General features: G+C 37.2%; 1 protein-coding gene across 1 annotated transcript; it reads right to left on the reverse strand.

Annotated features, from left to right (window-relative positions):
* Positions 1-3,155: 3,155 nt before the first annotated feature.
* noxo1a (NADPH oxidase organizer 1a) lies at positions 3,156-6,889 on the reverse strand. Its single transcript, XM_053612568.1, has 8 exons — positions 6,765-6,889; positions 6,562-6,642; positions 6,381-6,459; positions 5,648-5,828; positions 5,364-5,554; positions 5,162-5,269; positions 4,757-4,874; positions 3,156-4,525 (listed from the first exon to the last, which is right to left on the reverse strand). Exons 1-8 carry the CDS (start codon positions 6,828-6,830, stop codon positions 3,901-3,903), a joined length of 1,449 nt encoding a protein of 482 aa, XP_053468543.1. The 5' UTR covers positions 6,831-6,889; the 3' UTR covers positions 3,156-3,900.
* Positions 6,890-21,752: the final 14,863 nt, after the last annotated feature.

A 21,752-nucleotide genomic window follows, 5' to 3' on the forward strand; every position in this document is an offset into this window, starting at 1 on the left:
CGTCCACCCGATTTGGATGTAAATGCCCTCAAATTAAAGCTGTTTTTCTTTTGCATGTATATTACAAGGTATAGCATTTGAAGTCTGGTTACCCAGAATGCACGTACATTTTGACAGCTGAACAAACTGAATTGATTAGGCTTTTGTCCAGTTTTGTGACATTAATTGTGAGAGAAAAGCACATAGCTGGTAAGGCTTTAAAGACATTTAGGCAGACATTGTTTTTACCAATATGTTTGTTCAACATTATCTTTTCAGGAAGATAGCTTAGGCAAGGTTAAATTTTAAATACAACATTTTCATTATTTTGCTGTAATATACAGTATATTATTGATTTCTTGAAGTTCAGAAGACAATATATGGTATAGGCAGCCCCCCAACCACACACATACACACACATTTTAGAATAATAATAAAGTCATCAGAACTCTGGAATAACACAAATGAAACTATGGGAATTATATTGAGGACAAAAATCAAAGTAATTTAGTATTTTAGCATGTTCAAAGTAGACACCCTTTTTGCTTTGTGGAAGTTAATTCCATGTTTACGAATAATTTGACCTAGAAGTTTATATAAAGTAAAAAGTAGTGGGCCTAAATCAGAGCCTTGTGGAACTCCGAATTTAACCTCAGTATGCTTAGAGAGGTCACCATTTATATCTACGACCTGATAACGATCGGTCAAATAAGATCTGAGCCAGGAGAGGGCTGTTCCCTTAATGCCAACAACATTTTCTAATCTATCAAGGAGAATAGTATGATCTATAGTATCAAAAGCTGCACTAAGGTCAAGTAACACAAGCATGGAGACACAACCCTGATCTGAGGCCAGTAGTGGGTCATTTATTACTTTAACCAGCGCTGTCTCTGTGCAATGATGAGGCCTAAATCCTGACTGATACATTTCATGAATGTTATTCCTATATAGGTGTGAGCATAGCTGCTGTGCTACAACCTTTTCGAATATCTTTGAGATAAACGGGAGATTTGATATTGGCCTATAGCTGGACAGTTGACAGGGGTCGAGGTCAGGTTTTTTAATCAGGGGTTTGATAACTGCCAATGTAAATGATTTAGGCACATAGCCAGTGCTAAGAGAAGAATTGATTATTTTTAGAAGGGGTTCAATTACTCCTGGAAAAACTTATTGCCTGCTTTTAAGAATATTTCGATCCAGGTCATCCATTAAAAAAAGTTGTTTTGTTTTTTTTGTAAATAAAATGTTAGTTTTCTAATCAAAGAAATGAATATGTTGGCACAATTATATTTTTGTCTACAACAGTGATTTCACACATTTAATCATACACCTTCAGATCAAAAAGTTTTTAAGATCATGAGAAACATTTCAGATAAGTGTCTCCTAACTTTTGACTGGTAGTGTACATGGAACATAAATGCCCCCAAAAAAGAGAACCATTTAACATTCCACAGCACAGTTTATTTTGCTGCAGGTGTCTCTAATACATGTCCTGCTTGATCAACCAGAACTGAGGCTTGAGCAATCTTGCCAAGCATGTATTTGATGTATTCACAGATTCCTATCTGTGCAATCTTTGTATGCGTGAAGCAAAACCAAAATGTTGACAGGTTTCTGACGTACAGTGTCCAATATTCCAGACTACTTGGAGCCATCATATCTGACCTGTCTTACTCTTGTTTTGGACTCATTACAAAGCCACACTGAAATAATATGTAGACATTTATGAGGGAGACAGAGAAGAGCTACATATACCAACTAACATAATCAGTTTGATTACTTCAAGCCACAATGGGGTATTTTAGAAAAAAGTCATTTGCTGTGCTTTGAATTTCCTAATAAACTCAAGAAAAAAATGAAACATCCTCTCGCATTCGACTGCTTTTATTTCCAGCAAATTCCTTAACATGTGTACATATTTCTATTAACTTAAAAAAGATTCAACATCTGAACACGTTTCACAGACATTTGACGAACAGAAATGGAGTAATGAGTCCCTGAACAAATATTAAATATTCAATATTAAAAGTAACAGTCAGTATGTGGTGTGTTCACCAGCTGCTTTAAGTACTACAGTGCATCTCATCCTCATGGACTGCACCAGATTTGTCAGTTCTTGCTGTGAGATGTTACCCCACTCTTCCACCAAGGCATTTGCAAGTTCTCGATCACGTCTGAGGGGACTCATGGTTACTTGTAATTTTCCACTGCAAGAACAATCAGCTGTCCTTCCTGTCTCCCTGTAGGCGTCTTACTTTACAGACATTGCAGTTTATCGCTCTGGCTACATCTGCAGTCCTCATGCCTCCCTGCAGCAGGCCTATGGCATGTTCACGCAGCTGAGCAGGAACCCTAGGCATCTTTCTTCTGGTGTTTTTCAGAGTTAGAAAAGTCTCTTTTGTGTCCTAAATTATTGCCAATGTGACATTAATTGCCTACCGCCTGTAAACTGTTCGTGTCTTAAGGACTGTTCCACAGGTGCATGTGCAATAATTGTTTATGGTTCATTGAACAAGCATGAAAACAGTTTAAACCCTTACCAATAAAGATCTGTAAAGCTTATTTGTATTTTACAAAATTATCTTTAAAATACAGTCTCCTGAATTTATAAATAAGAATTTTTTTTAAGAGAGCTGTGTTCACTGCACAAATTTTGAGTTGAGATAGAAATGAATGCAAGAACTGCAGTTAGGTGTACATTATATTTATTTGATTTTTATTGTACATACACAAAGGAAGAGATACAAAATTATTAGGAAAATGTCATTCTCAACAATCAATTTTTTTTGTATAAAAGTAGATTTGCCAATTCTACATATAGAATTTAAGAGAGAATAAGATGATGATACAGTACAGAACAGATAATGTTCTCACGCTTCACATCACAATGAGAACGCATTCCACATAATTAGTTTAAAAACAAAAAAAAGACTATGTTTAATTATATACAAATGCACTGATATGTAAGATCAATCATATGATATTGTACTATAGTGAAAAGTACAATAAATATTGCATATATGATGCACTACATTGGATTTCCAGTATGGAAGAGATTTTCAGTATGGCTAAACAAAGAAAAAAGTATCCGAAACATTTTTATAAACATTTCAGTATAAACCATAGAGAAGAAAATGTTTACATTATATATATATATATATATATATATATATATATATATATATATATATATATTAGAGATGGCACATTTCACTCACTGGGTAATCATTTTGATAGGATTCCGCATAGAACCTTCAAGTCAGCAAATCTCAAACTTGGTTGCTTTTAATTTGATCAGTAACAGCTTCAGCCTGTAAGAGTGGTACATGTCTAAAAATAGCAGATGCTATAAAGCACTATTAAATTGTAATGTGCCAGCCAATCATAATTCACAGCCTGCAGCTCTCATAACAAGTCTGTTTTAGGACTACATGTCTATGTACAGACTGTGGAGAAAGCTTTTTGTTTGTTTGATTGGGAGGCATTAGACATTTTATTATTCGCTAAGAGGATGTGGTGTTTGGGGGGGGAAGGGGGACCTCAGGCTGAAGTTTGAGAACCCTCTGCTTTAAGGGGGACAACCAAAGAGCCCTTAAACTTGTCTACTGTGTCAGTAATTCTAGTATAAGTGATCTATAACAAAATTTATGGCATGCATCATTAAGCAGATTGCAGTTGCCGTTCAAAGACTTTCTGCCTAGATTTATGGATTAAGCAAAAGAAAGCAACTGCATTGGCTATGTTCAATAAGAAAAACAAAAGAACATTTTATGAGTATTCTGCTTCACTACACACTGACCTCTACCTGCAACATTAAACTGAATCCTGCTTACCACACGTAGCTAAGCATCCATGCTTACACGGGTCTGGTTACCCACATCTAGCTGGAATAGTGAAAAGAGCAACATTTCAGAGTTGTGTTCAGCGGCAGTAGATGTCCCCAGATGGAGAAAGCATCTGGCTCCTGGAGATGTTTTTACGTGTCACAGTGGTGCACCGTTTGAGGATCTCTTGCGCCTGAGGCCTGGGGGGAATTTTGGGTGTCCCAGGCAACTTGAACATGTTGGGCTCAGATGTGCTGGGCAAGAGCCTGCCATTGGTGGGATTCAGGTGGTCGGGCTGGGGCGTTTTACACTGCCGGATGTTCTCAGGGCTGTCCACATGGACAGACCTACTGCTCGAGGAGCTGGAACTGTCGCTAAAACTTTCTTCACTGCTGCCGCTCAAGCTCCTGGCCCTGTTGTCCTCCACTGGCTCGACTCTGATGGTGGGTGGCACATGGTGAACATCTGCGAGAGCATTCAGCGAGTGTGATTTGGCCTTATCATTGAGACTCAAGTTGCCTCCTGGAAGCTGCAGGAGGTTGCACTGCGAACGACTGAGCTCATGTCCTGGGATCATCAGAGAACAGCTAGGAGCGACCTGAAGCTGAGCCAAGTTTAGGTAAGAACTTTGAAGCCCCCTCTGAGCGTTAATTATTTTCACCTGTGGATTCATATATGGTTGCAGGTACATGGCAGGGATGTAACCAGTCCTGCAGTTGTACCTGAGATAAAAGAGAAGGGCAATGTGACTTCAAGAAACAATATTGGGAACAATTTAACGGGAACAAATCAAAGGAGATAAATCATCAACAAATCCTTCATGCAATGTTCCTGTACACTTTTATTCATGCTTGACATGTAGGTGTCTGTTTATTCAATAACAAATGGCGAGTTTATCTGTGGTTTGTGCATTATCTGCTTCTTTGATTGCAGTCACAGAGATGAATGCTTACCTCGCTAACCACCATCCGTCATTCGATTTTCGTAGAACCTCAACCACAGATCCAATCTCCACAGACAGTTCGTCTATTTTTGTGGATTTGTAACTTTTGGTGGCAACAAAGAGAGCACCTATAGGAAGAAGATTGGGAATAAAAGTTACATAAACTTTTTTTACATAACTTTGAAGTTACATAACTTGAGATGTGTAAGTAAGTCATGACAGTAGAAGTCTGTCCTGTACGTGAACCTGGAACTACAATAACAACATTATGTCTGTAGGCCTATAAATTCCTCGACATTGGCTTAAAGCCAATAGTGACAGGTTTAACAAGCAATACAAGTCCTTGGGAATGTTATTTTCCTGTCCAATTCACAAAGAGAATATGTTTTCTATAATCCTGTTAAAAAGATCTTACTTTCTCCAACTTCTTGATCCACGGCTTCATCGTCTGCCTCAGCGTTCTCCAGGTATGGGGCAGGAAACCAGGCGAGGCATTTAGCCTCATTCTCAACCAACCACCAGCCTGTGAGGACACAGTTACAAAATTTACATGAAAGCATACAAACATGTGAATAGTGAATGAAAGATAAGGCATGAGGCTATATAATTACGCTCACCTGCTTTGTCCTTGATGAGCACATCCACAGCCTCTCCCACCTCAACCTTGAAAGGCCGGTTCTTTGTGTCCTTAGTCTCATAGGCAGCGATGCATCGGTACACCTGGGTCATGAATGGCTGGGTTACACCCGCATCTGATTTTGGTATAAAGCTTCTGCCCAGAGACTCTTCCGACGGCATGACCATAATGCTGTGCCAAAGAACATTTCACTTAGCCTACTTTATTTCATTTCTCGTATATAGAAAAGTGTGTGTGTGTGTGTGTGTGTGTGTGTGTGTGTACCTGTTCTGGGAAAATTCTGGTGTCAGATCTTCTGGTCTGGGAAGCAGAAATTGGATGAGCTCGGAGCTTTGAGAGACAGAAGGATGAGCGCTCAGCAGTGCCGTGCAGTACTCTTCCAGCGGCTTCAGCCTCAGGAGGGACTTACTGTAGTTCTTGTGAATGCCTCTCTTTACTTTCTCAGCTGCAGGCAGATGTGTGAAAACCAGGCTCAACATTAGGTCTAAGGCTCAAATAATAGACACTGTTTTATTCTTTAATGTTTATTTAAAAATAAGTGTTTATTTAGAAATAGGTAATATGTATTCTATAACTATGTATTATATTTATATAATAAAAATAAGCACTTTATTTTAAAATAAATATGATTTATTATAGAATTAGTTTAGTTTATATGTTTTCAAGGAAATTCATCTTGGACCCTGAACCCGCACAAGCACAACACACAGCAACAACAATCGACACCGACATAAAAAAGAATAATAATAAGAAGAAGAAGAAGAAGAAGAATAAAAAGAGAACCATTCTAAATACATTTAGTTACAACTACATCTTGCTGTTTAAAATATTAATGGACATTAGGCCCAAATAATAGACACAGTATTTATTTTATGTTTATTTAAAAATAAGTGTTTATTTAGAAACAATTAATATGTACTATATAATTATGTATTATATTTATATAATAAAAAATAAGTATTTTATTTTAAAACGAATATAGCAAGACCATATTTACCTTTAAACTTAGGAACAATCCTGATCGACCTTTTAAAAGGACCTACATTTGAAGCTGCACATTTCTTCTTAAGCTGAATCTGAAGAACAAATAGGACACGTCAAAAAGTCTGTGGAAATTAGTCTAAAACAACAACAACAACAACAACAACAACATTCATTTCTGGGGGGGAAATACTTACATGCAATGTTCTGAATTCCTCGAGCGTTCTGTAGACGATGATCTCGCTTTGATCTGACCAAAGAACAGAAGCCATGTAGAGCTAGAGGAAAGGTACAAGTTCAGATTTGCTACAGATGTAAACATTTTGTTCCATTAAAAAGAGCAATGCTCTGCTGCTCTGCATAAGAAAAACTGCACGTGCACAGTAAACATGTGCCTTACTTTGCTCTTCTCCTTGTGCATCACTCCTAAAAGGCGAACATTAATAGGGGATCTGCGTTCTTCCATTTCGGTGTTTGGAGATTCTCTCTTTTCCACTGGAGATACACTGTTACTCTGCAGGTGAGCACAGTGAGGAAACGCACCATGGACAGGTCTTTATAAAGCTCCGGAAGGCGGAGTCGGAAGCAGGAAGGCGTTTGGGATTATTTAACCTCGGAAATCTGTAATTATCGACGCTTCATCAGGGAATTGCGTAGCTATGTGGGGAAAACACACTCAATTATATGACGTGGCTCAATTATAGCAACACAAGTGGTTCTGAGATGAAAAGGAAATCCGGTCAGTGCATTTGGATTAGAATATGAGTGTAGAGACAGTTACAAATTACAAAATAAACACAGTAAAACACATTCGTTAATCTCTGACATGTTTGTCATAATCCTAAAATGTATTCCAGTTTTTTTTTCTAGGGTTAATGTCAGGATATTGTAGCACATGAGATAATTAGACTGTACAATCTACAAGTGTTTAGATGTGGCGGTGATTAGTAATGTATTCACCTCAGGACTACAGGGTGAACAGGGAAATAAAAATAGATATCACTTTTGAGTTTTGTAAGGAAGTTAGCTTGTAACTTTTCCTAAGCATCTTGGAGAATCTTCCACAGTTCTTCTGGAGACACTCAAAACCCAGCAGCTTTCATTATGTTGTTGTTGTTGTTGTTGTTGTTTGTCTGAAAGTCGTCTGGGTAATATGTTGCTTTCTTTACTCACATTTTTCTGTAAGATTTTTTTTTCTATTACTTTTTAAAGTAATGTTTGGAAATATACAACTTGTTTTTATGACTCAGTAATGCAGAAGTCATAAAGTAAACATCAATAACAAGATTTGTACAAAAATGAGGTGCCTAAGAGTTTTGTACAGTACAGTATATTTCCAGCGTAACATAAATACAACAATAATCAACATTTTCCAAAATCCCTCATAATTGGGGATAATATGTGTCATCTAGACACATATTTTTGTTGTTGTTGTTGTTGTTGTTGTTGTTCTGAATATAGGGGGAAATCGATTCTGAGATAAACGCTTTCATGTATAACTGAAATTAGGTGTTAAAACTCCAGTAAGTGTGGTTTACAAGGTTTATAAAGGAAATTGATATGTATTTCATAATATAGATCTTCTTCAGCGTTGCTATGTTTCAGATAATGCCTCTAAGGTTGCGTATTGTTATTTTTATTACTACAGTTTAAGAGAAGTTGTTTTGCATTTAATCTTATAGAAATTTATCCCAAATTTGAAAAGAAAGATTGACGTGACCAAAATTGTCTACACGTAGTGTCTTTAGTCAAAATAGATCTATGCAAATGACTTTGAAGAAATGTGAAAATACTAAGGAAGAAAGTTCGCTATTTCACAAGCCTACAGGAGTTTCAGGGGTGTAAATAGGAGTTGCCATTGTCTATACGGGGAAATCCTGCACTGTCGCACACTCCTGTTCTCAAAACACTCCTGGCTGAATACCAAACCCCTCCCTATAGCCTACTCCCTAGAGCTATTTGTTGTTCTATGAAATGATGAAGGTTATATTTATATAGGATTAAGGCTGCAACAACTAATTGATAATAATAATAGATCATTTAAAAAATCGACAACTAATTTTATTATGGATTAGTTGGGTCTGTGACGTCACTGTGGATAATGACGTCTTTCAAGTTTTTCAAGTTATTTTCAAAAAGTCAGATTAAAGCACTTCAAGCACCTAATACGAACTCTGATTGTAGTGTTTACACACACACACACACACACACACACACACACACACACACATAACGTTAGCTCGCTTGGTAGCAAACAGGAAATCTTTAAAGATTAAGGTAAAGAATTTAGGTTAAATGAAGTATCACTAAACTTGGTGTATTCTGCAAAAGGAGTGACATGTCATGTTAGCGAAAATAGTATTATACACATTATACATTATACACATACATTAATTGCAGTACTACCATATTGACGAAATTACCGTTTAAAAAATACAGCAGCATCTGCGGTATTTTTTAGCTTTCGTATCGCAATAATACGTAGTACAGTAGTATATATAAATGTATAGTTAACGTAGTATATGTGAATGTATATTTATGTTCCACTGCCACTTTGTTTCGGTTCTTCTTCTTCTTCTTATATGTACAGTATGTATGTACCACTTTACAATCTTACTGACCGTGTCAGATTGACTGTGTCATGGTTGTTGGTGCCAGACAGGCTGATTTGAGTATTTCAGATCCTGCTGAACACACATATACAGACCGACAGGAAGGCTACAGTAACTCAAATAACTGCTCTTTACAACCGTGGTGAGGCTACAGTAGGCACAGGCTCACCGAGACAGGACAGTTGTAGACTGGGGGAAAAAAATCTTCAACTGTCCAGTTTTGTTGAGCCTGTGCTCGCTGTAGCCTTAGATTTCTGTTTTTGGCTGACAGGAGTGGAACCTGATGTAGTCTTATCCTTCTCAAGGTTGCATTCTGAGTGTATATATTGCTGTGAGTGTATATTTATGTTCCACTGCTTACCCCTTTGTTTAGCTTCTTCTATTTCTTCTTATTATTATTATTGTTGTTGTTGTTGTTGTTGTTGTTGTTGTTTATTTTTTCTGACCCTGCATTTGGTTTGTTTGGTCAGTGAATGCTTTGATGATAAACAATGCTTTTTAATAACATGGATCTAGTGCTGTAATGTCCAGATTCTCTCGTCATTGTCTCAATAAAAGTATTTAAATGGAATTAGAACATAAATATTTTGTTGTTCAGCTTAATTAAAATTATTTAAAAGTAGTAGAATTGTTTGCTTAAGCACTGAAATGTCAAAATTGTCTTGAAGGTTCACGTGTGCTGAGTCTTATAAAGGGTTAAAGGGTTTAACACAAACAACTTTAGTAGCCTTTTATATTTAAACTAACAGTATAAAATTATGTCATGTTTAAATCAAGATATGTATTTTTAAAGGGCCTTTAAAATGTAAGTATCCTGTAATATTCTAGGAGTATCTCTAATTATCTACTTCAGCATATTCTTAAGTATGAATTATTAATATTAATAATGAGTTATTCTTTTAACATGTAGCACAAAACAAACAATATTTTTTTCATTAACGATTGAGTATATATGTTTGGAGTATGCTCGTAAATAAACTGACTTAAAAATTATATAGGTCTCTAATATAAAAAGTCACTTTTAATTTTAATATGTAAGTTGATTTAAGATTCTTTTATACAGTCACTGATTTTGGAGGGTAACATTTATTTATTTTTATTCTAAATCAAAATACCAAAACTGTTATTTCTTTCCTCATCAGACAAAACAAATTATTTGTGAAAAAAGAAGTATGTAACAGTTAATTATTATGCACAAAATATTGTTTGCTTGATTGATTATGCTTGAAGATAAGCTGTCATTTACTCGAAGTGCCTAACAGGTGTGTCAATATTCTGACACACTAGCAAATCTTGGGCAATACAGTTAAACATGACCAGTGTGTTCAGAAATAGATTAAAGGAAGTTTTTTTTAACATGAATTCCTGTCAAGTTATAAACGTTATTGAGGAAGTGTTGGTGAATACCTTTGTTTGTTTTCAGCACGTTCAGCACGTACACAGTGTCTGAATGGTTATGATTCAGACACTTTGTACAGTAATAATTCAGTTATTAAACTGGTAGAGGCCAATACATTTTTCCAAGGAATAATGACCTGTCTATCTTAGAAACTATTTCTGACTTACAGATTTTTGGGGGTTTTCAAAACGCTTGACACAGTGAGCACAACAGCTGTCTATGTGGACTAAACTGTGGCTCATTAGGGGCCAAGCCCCGAAGGGGCTATAACCCCTATTGTTTCTGTTAGTTTTCTTACTATCATTATTAGGGGCCAAGCCCCAAAGGGGCTGCAGCCCCTACTGTATCTGTTAGTTTTTAGGGGCCAAACACCGAAGGTGCATAGACACCTATTGTATATGTTAATTTTCTTATTAGGGGCCAAGCACTGAAGGTGTGTAAGCACCTATTGTATCTGTTAGTTTTCTTATTATTATTCTCCTTCTTCTTCCCCACTGGGAGTCTATGGCAGCCCTATGGGTGTGTGACTGAACTGCGCATTTCAAAAGTACATTGAGCAAAGCCTCCAAACCCACTCTTGTGTAATTGTTTTTTTTAATTCTGCTTAGGACCCAACGGTTACTGAGCACAGGTGGGAGAGGTAGGATTTTCACTGATGTGCAGGAAACTACAGTCGTTGAAATGGTCATCAAAAACAATGGCATAAAACGTATTCAACCATATTGCATCATGTCTGATTCATTCCTGTAATACGTACTGCTTTGAATTCTAAACAGTAGAGAGTGTCACTGTTGTATTGCAAAGAAATTTGGAAGAAAAAAAATAATAAACGTTGTGTAATGCTCCCTGTTGTTAGCATTTTTTTAAAGTCATTGTTTTATGAGTGACAAAGTGAAGCTCACTTTGGGTGGCAACCTTTACTAGTGGAAGAATGAGTTGATTCATGACATGTATGAAGTGTTTTGGTAGCATTTCAGGTGTGAAATTAACTGCTGTGCCAAGCTGAAAATTGGTTAGGAGAATTGTGTCAAGAGTTTTGGAAAAAATGACTAGTATTGAGAAATGGGTCCTAGAGATTGTTTAAGAAAATAATAATAATAATTAATAAAAAAGAAAAGAAAAGAAAATGTTTAAGCTGGAAATTGTTTTCATTTTGCTTAGTTTAAACTTAATAATTGAAATGCACAGCGAGAGATTAAACCCGTATTCTGTAATAAAAATATTATTATTATTAAATAAAACTTTAAAATCTCTTTACAACTAAAAAACTTTGTGAATATTTGTATTTACAGGATTTTTATGAACATTTATTCATTTGGAGTGGCATGGTGGTGCAGCAGGTAATGTTGTTGCAGTTCTAGGGTTTGATCCAGGGTTCAGTTGCTGTCTGTGTGGAGTTTTACATATTCTACCTGTGTCCATGTGGGTTTCCTCCAAGTAATATGTTAAGAGGATTGGTTCCTCTAAATCTCCTCTACAAGTGTGTGTTTGTGTGTATGTGTGCCCCCAAAAAAGTAGGAATCTGCCCGTTTTTGTGCTTTCATAACATTTAGTTGGTACCTACAAGGAACACTGCTTTATTTTTGCTGCAGCTTTTATTTACGTTTTTATTTTGTGTGTGTGTGTGTGTGTGTGTGTGTGTTTTCTGTATTTACATGTGTCTTGAGCCACTGTGATTATCGTTGTGCACCATCCTTGGGTTTGGAAAGGCCCTAAATAAATTTGGTTAAACCATTTGGATTCCCTCTCATTTGAACTGAACCACTGTTGGCCACTAACACTAATCATAATTCAGTCTCACAATGCTGGTCTCCTTTCTGTTAGCATACAAACAAAACAAATGCATACAAAAGAAGATAATGTTGTGGTCTGAATTTGGTATTCACTATTACAGCACATGGACACTTCCACCATTTCCAGACTATACTTATAGTTTACAGTTCTGTATTTAACACAATCTGACAGCACCACATTATCAAGAAATCAATATGCCATTCTCTCCAATTCATTGTTTGACATAGTTGGAATTAAATCTCAGTTCCAGTGAACTAAGGGTATTCAAATTGGTGCCAACTCTTGAGTTATCTATTATCCCAACTATACACCCCGTGCCCCCAACCCCCCCCCCCCCCCCCCCCCCCCCCCAACACCAGAACAAGCTAAATATTTGATTTACTAGTAACTGGTCATTGCAAGTCAAATTTGTCGTATTTCCACATAACAGCAAATCTCAAATTAATGTAAATGTTTCAGAAGATCAGTTTCAGAAAATTATACTACTACTTTCCTTGCTTTTGCTCACAGACAAAATGCTCGCTTTATTGAATGCTTCCTTTCCATTAAGGTCTCACTGTATCTTTCACCAGCACTAGAGTACCACAACGCTCTAAGCTATCTCTCTCTTCCCCACACATAATTGTTACTAAAAGCTAGGGCTACATTCAAGACCCCCATTGTCAAGTTTAAGACTAAGACTAACCAAGGTCAGGTCTAGACTCACAAAAACATCCTTTTCGAGGTCTATACTTCACTTCAATTAGTTACCATTATTCGTACATTGAGCCAATTATTAGACTATGTTTTCATGAAGACAGCATTACTTCTTGTCAAACTTTGTGCAACAACACAAACATTATTTTACAGACTCATGGTCAAGACCAAGTCCAAGTACAAATGTCAATAAGTCCAATTAATCACTGCAGAGAACATCTTGGCACCAAAGTCCAAGAACAAATTCAAGTCCTGGGGAAAACACTCCGTTGTTTACCACTTTTAAATACACAGAGGACACAGCCATGCTTGCAGTCATTAGTGTCATATGTCATTTGTTAATTGTCTTGGTTCACCCAAAAAATTCATACCTAAATTCAGTTTAGGGTGTGATAGTTATTTCTCTCAACCTATTAATAAAGAGCTGCTGATCAGCCATCCCAACAATCTTTCAATCTTTTCACACTCTGTAATCCAAACTTTGGTACTACAAACATACCATTGTTTGAGATGCCAGGATAAATGGAACCTCAGTTCCAGTCAACAATTTGTATTAAATATTCTGGCAACATTGGATTATCTAAACTAACAATCCCTCTTCCTCGTGTATTTTCTGTCGGGTTCAATTCAAGTGACTGTGATGGCCCTGTAGAATCTTCCAGGACTTCTTCTGCAACTAAGCCTTGGTGGTATTTGAAGTATGCTTGGGATCATTGTCCTGCAAGATGGTCCAGTGACATCCAAGCTTCAGCTTCCTCACAGACAGCATGCCATTTTCTCCTAGGATTTTCTGATACTTCAATGAATCCATCTTGTCTTCCACATGCTGCAGGTTTCCAGGGCCAGAGGATGCAAAGCAGCCGCAGAGCATCACTGAGCCACCACCATGCTGGACTGTGGACAGAGTGTTCTTTCTTCATTCTTCTTCCTCCAGAAATACCGCTGATCCATCATGCTGAAAAGTTCTAGTTTTGTTTCATTGCTCTACAGAACAGAATCCCAAAACTTCTGTGGCTTATTTATATGTCTTTGAGCTGACTTTTCTTGTGCTTTTGGGTCAGCAGTGATGTACATCTTGGAGTTCTGGCATGGAAACCTTCTGCGTTTAGTAGGTGCCTTACTGTGCACACTGAAACCTCAGCACCTGTTGCCACCAAGTCTTGCTGCAGGTCTTTTGCAGTCACTCGAGGGTTTTTCACAACATGCCTTCTCAGAAATCTGGTTGCAGCTGTTAATAGCTTCTTTTTTCTGCCCCGTCCAGGTATTTTATACATTTTCTACCCCTAGCCAGTACAGATATTTAATGTGTCCAAGCTCAGGCACACCTGGTGCAACTAATGAAGCCCTTGATGTGCTTGAGGCACATTCTATTCAGGGGGTTGAATAATTTTGAGACTGGAGAAGTCATTATAAGTGGCATTTTCAGTTGAATTTGGGGAAACCACTTGAAGCAATTCGTTGTGTTGAACTATTTCAATTGCTTTTGTTTGATTTGTTCATTGCCAACAGCTGAATGTCTGTAAATTTTGACAATAAACCTGATTTGCAATGGGGGTTGAATAATTTTGATTGCGACTATATGTTACCTTGTTCATTCATTGCATACCATGAAACGGGCTCATGTTACATGGCATAAGTTTTTCCCATGCCCATTCACCTAGTTCATAGCTTCAAATTAGTGTCTGTCTTCAAATTGTTGAACTGCTTGACTTATCTGTTCACGTGCCTCCTCCCATGTGCCCTCACTTTTTTGAAGCCACTTGTCAACAGCTGGTGTGTCTGTGGGTATGGCGTGCCATGGAGAGCCACAGAGATAAGAGAAAGAGATCATGCTGGCTGACATTTAGTGATAATGATAAACAAGGTGCATCACAATTAATCATTTTCATGGCCAAGAAGGCGTGTGACAATAATCACTTACACGATTACAATATTCAAATAATATGTCAAATAATATTTTATAATAGAATTATTGTGAATGCTTATATTGTCATTATAGGGGACATAACTATGACATCTGCATTCATTTTTGATTTCCTAATTATAGTTGTGTTGTATAGTGTGAAAGGTCTTTTTTAAATTATTTTAATAGTCACGTCACCACGATTGGCCTCTCTATTGTCAGAGAACACAATTGCAATTGTTAGGAATTTGTTCATTTATTTAGTACTGTTTTTAATGAAATGTCATGATACAATACAATCTGTATTGGTTGAAAAAAGTTTATTTGATTATATAATAATTATATGCCTAGTGAGGACCAAGTCACCAGTTGCACAGTAGTGCGTGTTGGGCACCGGAGCTGGAACCACAAAAACCACATAGAAATTCTCACTCCTGACATTATCAGTATTCATTATCAGCATTTTTCATGATTGTGTGACCTCACTTTTGTCATAGAGCTGTGAGTGCAACCCAGTACTTACTTAAATCCAGATCCTGTCATGTTTTGTTGTTATGTGTTATCTGATTGGATTGAAAGCAGTCTAAACATCATTTAAGTGTCCACAACCACCGTAAGGAATAGCGGACATAAAAGATTATGTTATACTCAGCAGAAAATCTTTATACCTTGGCATACAGTGAGGGGAAATAACTTTGGACACTTTTGTTTTGTGTTATTTAATATACATCCACTGTATATATGCTCCTGAGATACCAGTGATCTGGAACATCTGCTCTCCGGACCTGCCTGATTCATCCTGATGCCTACTTCTGGTTGGAGTTCTCATCAATTGGAAGTTACATGCTGCTGCTGAAGATGGCCCCACAGGGTGCAGCCTAAAGATTATTGAGATTACTGAGGATGGTAACACTTAAAAACCATAAAGATGGCTTTGGACCTCAATTCATATGAACAGTTATGTCATGATGTCTAAGACTACAATTGCTATTATAGATTTAGAACGGCAGTTACCACAAACAGTTTTGCAAGTCTCCATCAGTGAACAGTGGATAAGTTCAACAAAACTGACTTCATGTAAAAACTGTAATGAACTGTTACACAATTAGACTATTTGACCATATGGTATTAGCACATTTATAGAAGAGATTTATTTATAATTGCACTATCCATTGTTACCAAAATGAGGATGGGTTCCCTTTTGAGTTTGGTTCCTCTCAAGGTTTCTTCCTCATACTGTAGCATCTCTGAGTTTTTCCTTGCCACCGTCACCTCTGGCTTGCTCATTAGGGATAAATTCATACATTTAAAATCTATATCTTGAATTGTTATAGTTCTGTAAAGCTGCTTTGGGACAGTGTCCATTGTTAAAAGCGCTATACAAATAAAACTGAACTGAAGAGATATCCACTTCAAATGTACACAAATAAAGTCTTTTGAATTTATGTATAAATATGAACAAAAAAAAGTATGTATTCATAAGAATATAAAAACCTGTATTAAATGGCCAACATTAGTACATTGTTGCAAAATTGTTGTTAATAATTACAGCTTTGAGATGTTCATGGTATGATCACACATTTTCCCATTCTGATGTTTGATGTGCATATTAACTGAAGCTCTTGACCTGTATCTGTATGATTTTACACATTGCACTGCTGCTATCTGATTACATAGGCTGATTAGATAACTGAGTAAATGTGCAGGTTTACAGGTGTTCCTATTAAAGTGGACAGTGAGTGTATTTTTTGCCACGTGTACATTGCCACTCAAAGGTTTTTGAATACCCTATCTTAAGATTATGTAAACTTTGTTTATTCTGTATAAACTGGGCTTAATTTATGTAGGAAAAGGGCTCGAGCTCTAAAATTTCAAAGAAATAAATAGGAATATGGTGGCTTAGTGGTTAGCATGTCTGCCTCACACCTCCAGGGTTGGGGGCTCGATTCCCACAGTAGCCCTGTGTGTGCGGAGTTTGCATGTTCTCCCCATGTTCTCCGGGTACTCCGGTTTCCTCCCCCAGTCCAAAGACATGCATGGTAAAGTGTAAAGACATACATCTGAAGTGTCTGTAGTGTATGAATGGGTGTGTGAGTGTGCCCTGCGATGGACTGGCACCCTGTCCAGGGTGTACCCTGCTGCTTGATGCTCCCTGGGATAGGCTCCAGGTTCCCCGTGACCCTGAAAAGGAGTAAGCGGTAGAAGATGGATGGATGGATGTTTATAAAGGTGAAAGTTATAGTTTGAAAGTTCTACACCATTCTTTTAATAGTCACTTCACCATGATTGGCCTCTCTATTGGAAGCCTTTTAATATCTTATATTAATTGTCACACAAGTGCAATTTTTTTCTGAATTTGTTCATTTACTTAGTAGTTTTTAATGATATTTCATGATGCAATACAATCTGCATTGGTTGAAAAATAATTATTTGATTATACAATTCTTATATGCCTAGTGAAGACCAAGTCACTTATCGCTCAGTATGTTGTTGTGTGTTGAGCACCAGCGTAAGAAGAAATTAAGTTTTTGTAGCATTGTGTTACAATTTTGGCCCATTGCTCTTGGCCTCATTCCTCAAGGTTTTGAGGGTCTCTCTGATAAACTCTCATTGTCAAAATCCTCCATAAATTTTTCGATGGGATTCAAGTCAAAAGACTGGCTAGGTCATGCAAGGCCTTCTTGAGGTATTTTGGCTGTATGTTTAGGGTTGTTGTCTTGTTGAAACATCCATTTTCTCAGCAAATTCAGTCCCTTTGAAGATAAGATTAAATTCTTCTCTAATATGTCTCGGTACATTGCTCCATTCATGTTCCCTTCGATGACATGTAGCAATGTTTGCAGAGAAGCAGCCCCATATCGTGATACTCCCACCTCAATACTTTGCGGGTAAGCTGGGTATGCTGTTCTTGGGTGTCATATGCACAACCCATTCTCCAAACATGACGCACTGAATTATTGCCAAAGAGTTCTTGATTAAGCATTTGTCTAAATGCTTTTTAGACGCACATCTCTGTGCTTCTTTTTAAGCAGAAGAGTTTTGTGTGATGTTTAGGAATGGAGATGTTTGTTGTGCAGTTCAATGCTTGTTGTTTTCTGTGTAATTGTCATTTTCTGCTGCTTTCAGATCATTCTGCGACTCTTTTCCATTGACTGCTTACGTCTCTCTTACCCTCCTTACTATTAACCTGAGAGCATGTTGTGAAATCTTGTGTGGTGCACCTGTCCAGGGACAAATAGTTCTGGTTCCTTGAACTTTCTACCTGCATATTATTAAACTAGTTGTATGAGAGGGATGTTTAAGGTCTTGGCTATGGCTCTGTAGCTTGTTTCATTCGAATGTTGTTGAATAAAGTTGTCCATGAGAACGTTAGGAAGCTCATTTCCCTTCAACATGACTGACTTCTAAATCTTCCCAACCAATGGCAATGTTCTTTATAAATTTTCACAAATTGTATTTTTTTTTTTTTTTTTTTTTTGGAGCATTTAAGTCTAGAACTTCATTTCTTGTTAGGTAACCATTACATACATATTTTTAATATAGTATCTGAATACTTCTCTCACTACCAATTTAGTTTTTAAACCAGTTCTTTGTTGATGCATATGCATACATTTTTTTGTTCATATTTAAAAGTACAATGCCAAAAAACATATTATGCGTGTAAAGTTGAAACAGATACATGTACAGGAAGTATATAATAATAATAATAACAGAAAAAGTGTCTGAATACTTATTTCCCCTCACTGTATTCAAGTACAACTGTATATAAAATGTATGCGTTTATCAACACTACATTCTTAAATTATTTGACTGCACTACACATGTGCTGTAGTTTAGGTTTAATTACAAATTAAATTAAATTGAGCAGGAGAAAAACATTTCCTTGAAATAATAAATCTGTCAAAGTTTTCACCCTTAATGATTCCTAACAGGGAAATGTGTGCTAGTTATTTTATAACTATAATAAAAATAAGCAGATATGGGTGTTGTCTGTGTTTTTATCCTGAATTATGAGTTGGCCAGTGCAGCTCAGTTTTTATAGTTCTGTGCACATGATTTTAAAACTCAGGAAGCCACAGTTTTGGGTCCTCGCTCACAACTTTTCACTCTCACCTACTCAGCTATATCCTGTATTCTGCATATACTTTTCAAACCAAAAGCATCTCCCTAAAGGATAAATGTATAAGCCATTAACAGCCACTTATGCTATGGGACCATATGTATACCATATGTATTGCAGACTAGAATTCAGGAAGCAACCTGAATTCAAACCATAGGCCGAAAGATTTCAAGGGTTTGTGTGTGTGCGTGAATAATATAGCTAATATAATTTATAAGAATGGCAATACGTCCTTCATGATAACTGACATAAACCTACGTAAGCATGTAAAAATACTTATTCCAACAGGTGTCAACTCTGAAAAATTTGATTATGATGAAACAGTGTTACGTGATACAAGTCAGGATTTTTTTTTTTTTTTGGACAAAGTGTTTGTGTTACAAGACGTGACTTGGCTTATGTTTGAGCATTGCAACAGCTTGTTGCTCAGTGTATTTCTCATATTTCAGAATTACATCATTGTAATATTATGTCAAATATCAAGAACAAACTCTAATTTAAGGATCAGGAATATATATATATATATATATATACATATATATATATATATATATATATATATATATATGCCATTAGATCCCATTATCCCTTTAATTCTCATTGGGTTTAATAAAACCTTTATAAATAATGAAATGAAATGCACTTGACTTAAGGACCAGAAAGAATATGTACTGTATACCTCAGTGATGGTATGGCCATAAGTATTCACTCACTTTACTACTGCTACACAGAGCATCTTTTGAATGTGGTTAAACTTTTATGTTTAATTGACCTGTGACCCAAATGTACCAGAAGTTAGTTGGCACATGCCTTAGGTCAATAAAAACTTGTCACATGCGCTGCCAGTCAAAGCTTTTTGAATATGTGGATTTATTTTTTTATGATGTTATTGCAGTTTACTAACTACTGACAATTAAATAAGGAAAATAATAATTAACACACGTTCCAACAAATCAAGTTCAAGTTCAAATAGGGTTTTACTTCATTTCCATCATCACAAACAGGAAATAAAGTTAGGAATGAAATATAGTTCCCCTAGAGTCACAGTGCTCCATATAACACGAAACATTGTCAGAAAAAGCAACAAAGTGACAGAGAGACAAATAATGAATCGTATATTAGGACTTATTCATTGTTCACTCTCAGTTCCTAATAGGACTGTAAATGAGTGCTTTGTTAAAGCCAAGTGCAATAGTTTGGTGAAGCAGTTACTGTAAGACTGCAAAGCCTATATAATGGGAAAAGCCCAAAATGGCAAAATATTAAGCTTTTAATGGTCTTACCAACAAATAATTGGTCAGAAAATTAGCAAGAATTAAACAAATGCACTCCTGAGACATTAGTTTTGCTGTAGTGTAAATGAAACCACAACAGCGCCATCTAGTGATCAACATAAACTCCTGCAAATAGTGAGGTTGCTTGTCCTTATATTACAAATATAATACAGATTAAAACTGCTGCAAAAAATACATCGATCAGCCAGAGAGGTGAATAATATATATATATATTAGGCAGCAACTGAACAGTCACTTCTCAAAGTTGAGGTGGTGGAAACAGGGAAAATGGGCAAGTGTAAGGATCTGAGCAATCTGACAATGACCAAGTTGTGATGGCTAGACGACTGGGTCAGAGCATCCGCAAAGTGACAGGTCTTGTGGGGTGTTCCCGGTACGCAGTGGATAGTACTTACCAAAAGTAGTCCAAGGAAGGATAACCGGTGAACCGGCGGCAGGGTCATGGCCGCCCAACACTCACTGATGCGTGTGGGGAACGAAGGCTAGCCTGTCTGGACCAATCCCACAGAAGAGCTACTGTGACAAAATTTGCAGAAACATTTCATGCTGGCTATGACAGAAAGGTGTCAGAAATGCACACAGTGCATGGCAGCTTGCTGTATATGGGGCTGCGTAGCAGCAGACCGGTTAGAGTGCCCATGCTGACCCCTGTCCAGCCCCGAAAGTGCATATAATGGGCATGTGAGCATCAGAACTGGACCATGTAGAAGTGGAAGAAGGTGGCCTGGTCTGATGAATGACATTTTCTTTTCCATCATGTAGACGGCCGGGTGCGTGTGAGTCGCTTACCTGGGGAAGAGATGGCACCAGGGTGCACTATGGGAATTAAGGCAAGCCGGCAGAGGAAGTGTGATGCTCTGGGCAATGTTCTGCTGGGAAACCTTGGGTCCTGGCATTCAAGTGGATATTACTTTGACACGTACCACCTACCTAAACATTGTTGCAGACCAAGTACACCCCTTCATAGCAACAGTATTCCCCAATGGGAGTTCATCTTTCAGCAGGATAATGCGCCCTGCCACACAGCAAATATCACAAACAAATCTGATCCATGGAGGCCCCACCTCACAACTTACCGGATTTAAAGAATCTGCTGCTAACACCTTAGATACCACAGAACACCTTCACCTTATGGACACAGCAGAGGAACAAGTTAAAAACTCTGGGTGTAATTTCATTTCCATTTGTTGTCAGATGCATGCCAAATGCAGCAACCCATCCTAATACATATAAACATACACAATCTGCCAATAATACAGCGCAATGCATAAAATCACACAGATACATGTCGAGAGCTTTAGTTAATGTTGACATCTAACATCAGAATGGGGGGAAAGTTAACTCTGTGACTTGGACCGTGGTTTGTTTGTTGGCCAGATGGGCTGGTTTGAGTATTTCAGATACTGCAGCTCTCCTGGGATTTCCACACACATCAGTCTCTAGAAAAACATCCTGTGAGCACCAGTTCTGCAGGCGATAACTCAAATAACCACTCTTTACAACCGTGGTGAGCAGAAAAGCATCTCAGAATGCACAGCATGCCAAACCTTAAAGCAGATGGACCACAAC

The sequence above is a fragment of the Ictalurus furcatus genome, chromosome 2, assembly GCF_023375685.1.
Source record: "Ictalurus furcatus strain D&B chromosome 2, Billie_1.0, whole genome shotgun sequence".
In the NCBI taxonomy this organism is placed as follows: domain Eukaryota; kingdom Metazoa; phylum Chordata; class Actinopteri; order Siluriformes; family Ictaluridae; genus Ictalurus; species Ictalurus furcatus.

What these genes read in the sequence shown, in the direction of transcription:
- noxo1a (XM_053612568.1), bottom strand. Translation starts at nt 6,830, where the DNA reads ATGGAAGAACGCAGATCCCCTATTAATGTTCGCCTTTTAGGAGTGATG. An exon ending in GATTGTTCCTAAGTTTAAAG is followed by an intron (nt 5,829 to 6,380) that starts GTAAATATGGTC and finishes ATCTGCCTGCAG; the next exon opens with CTGAGAAAGTAAAGAGAGGC. An exon ending in GGATCAAGAAGTTGGAGAAA is followed by an intron (nt 4,875 to 5,161) that starts GTAAGATCTTTT and finishes TTCTTCCTATAG; the next exon opens with GTGCTCTCTTTGTTGCCACC.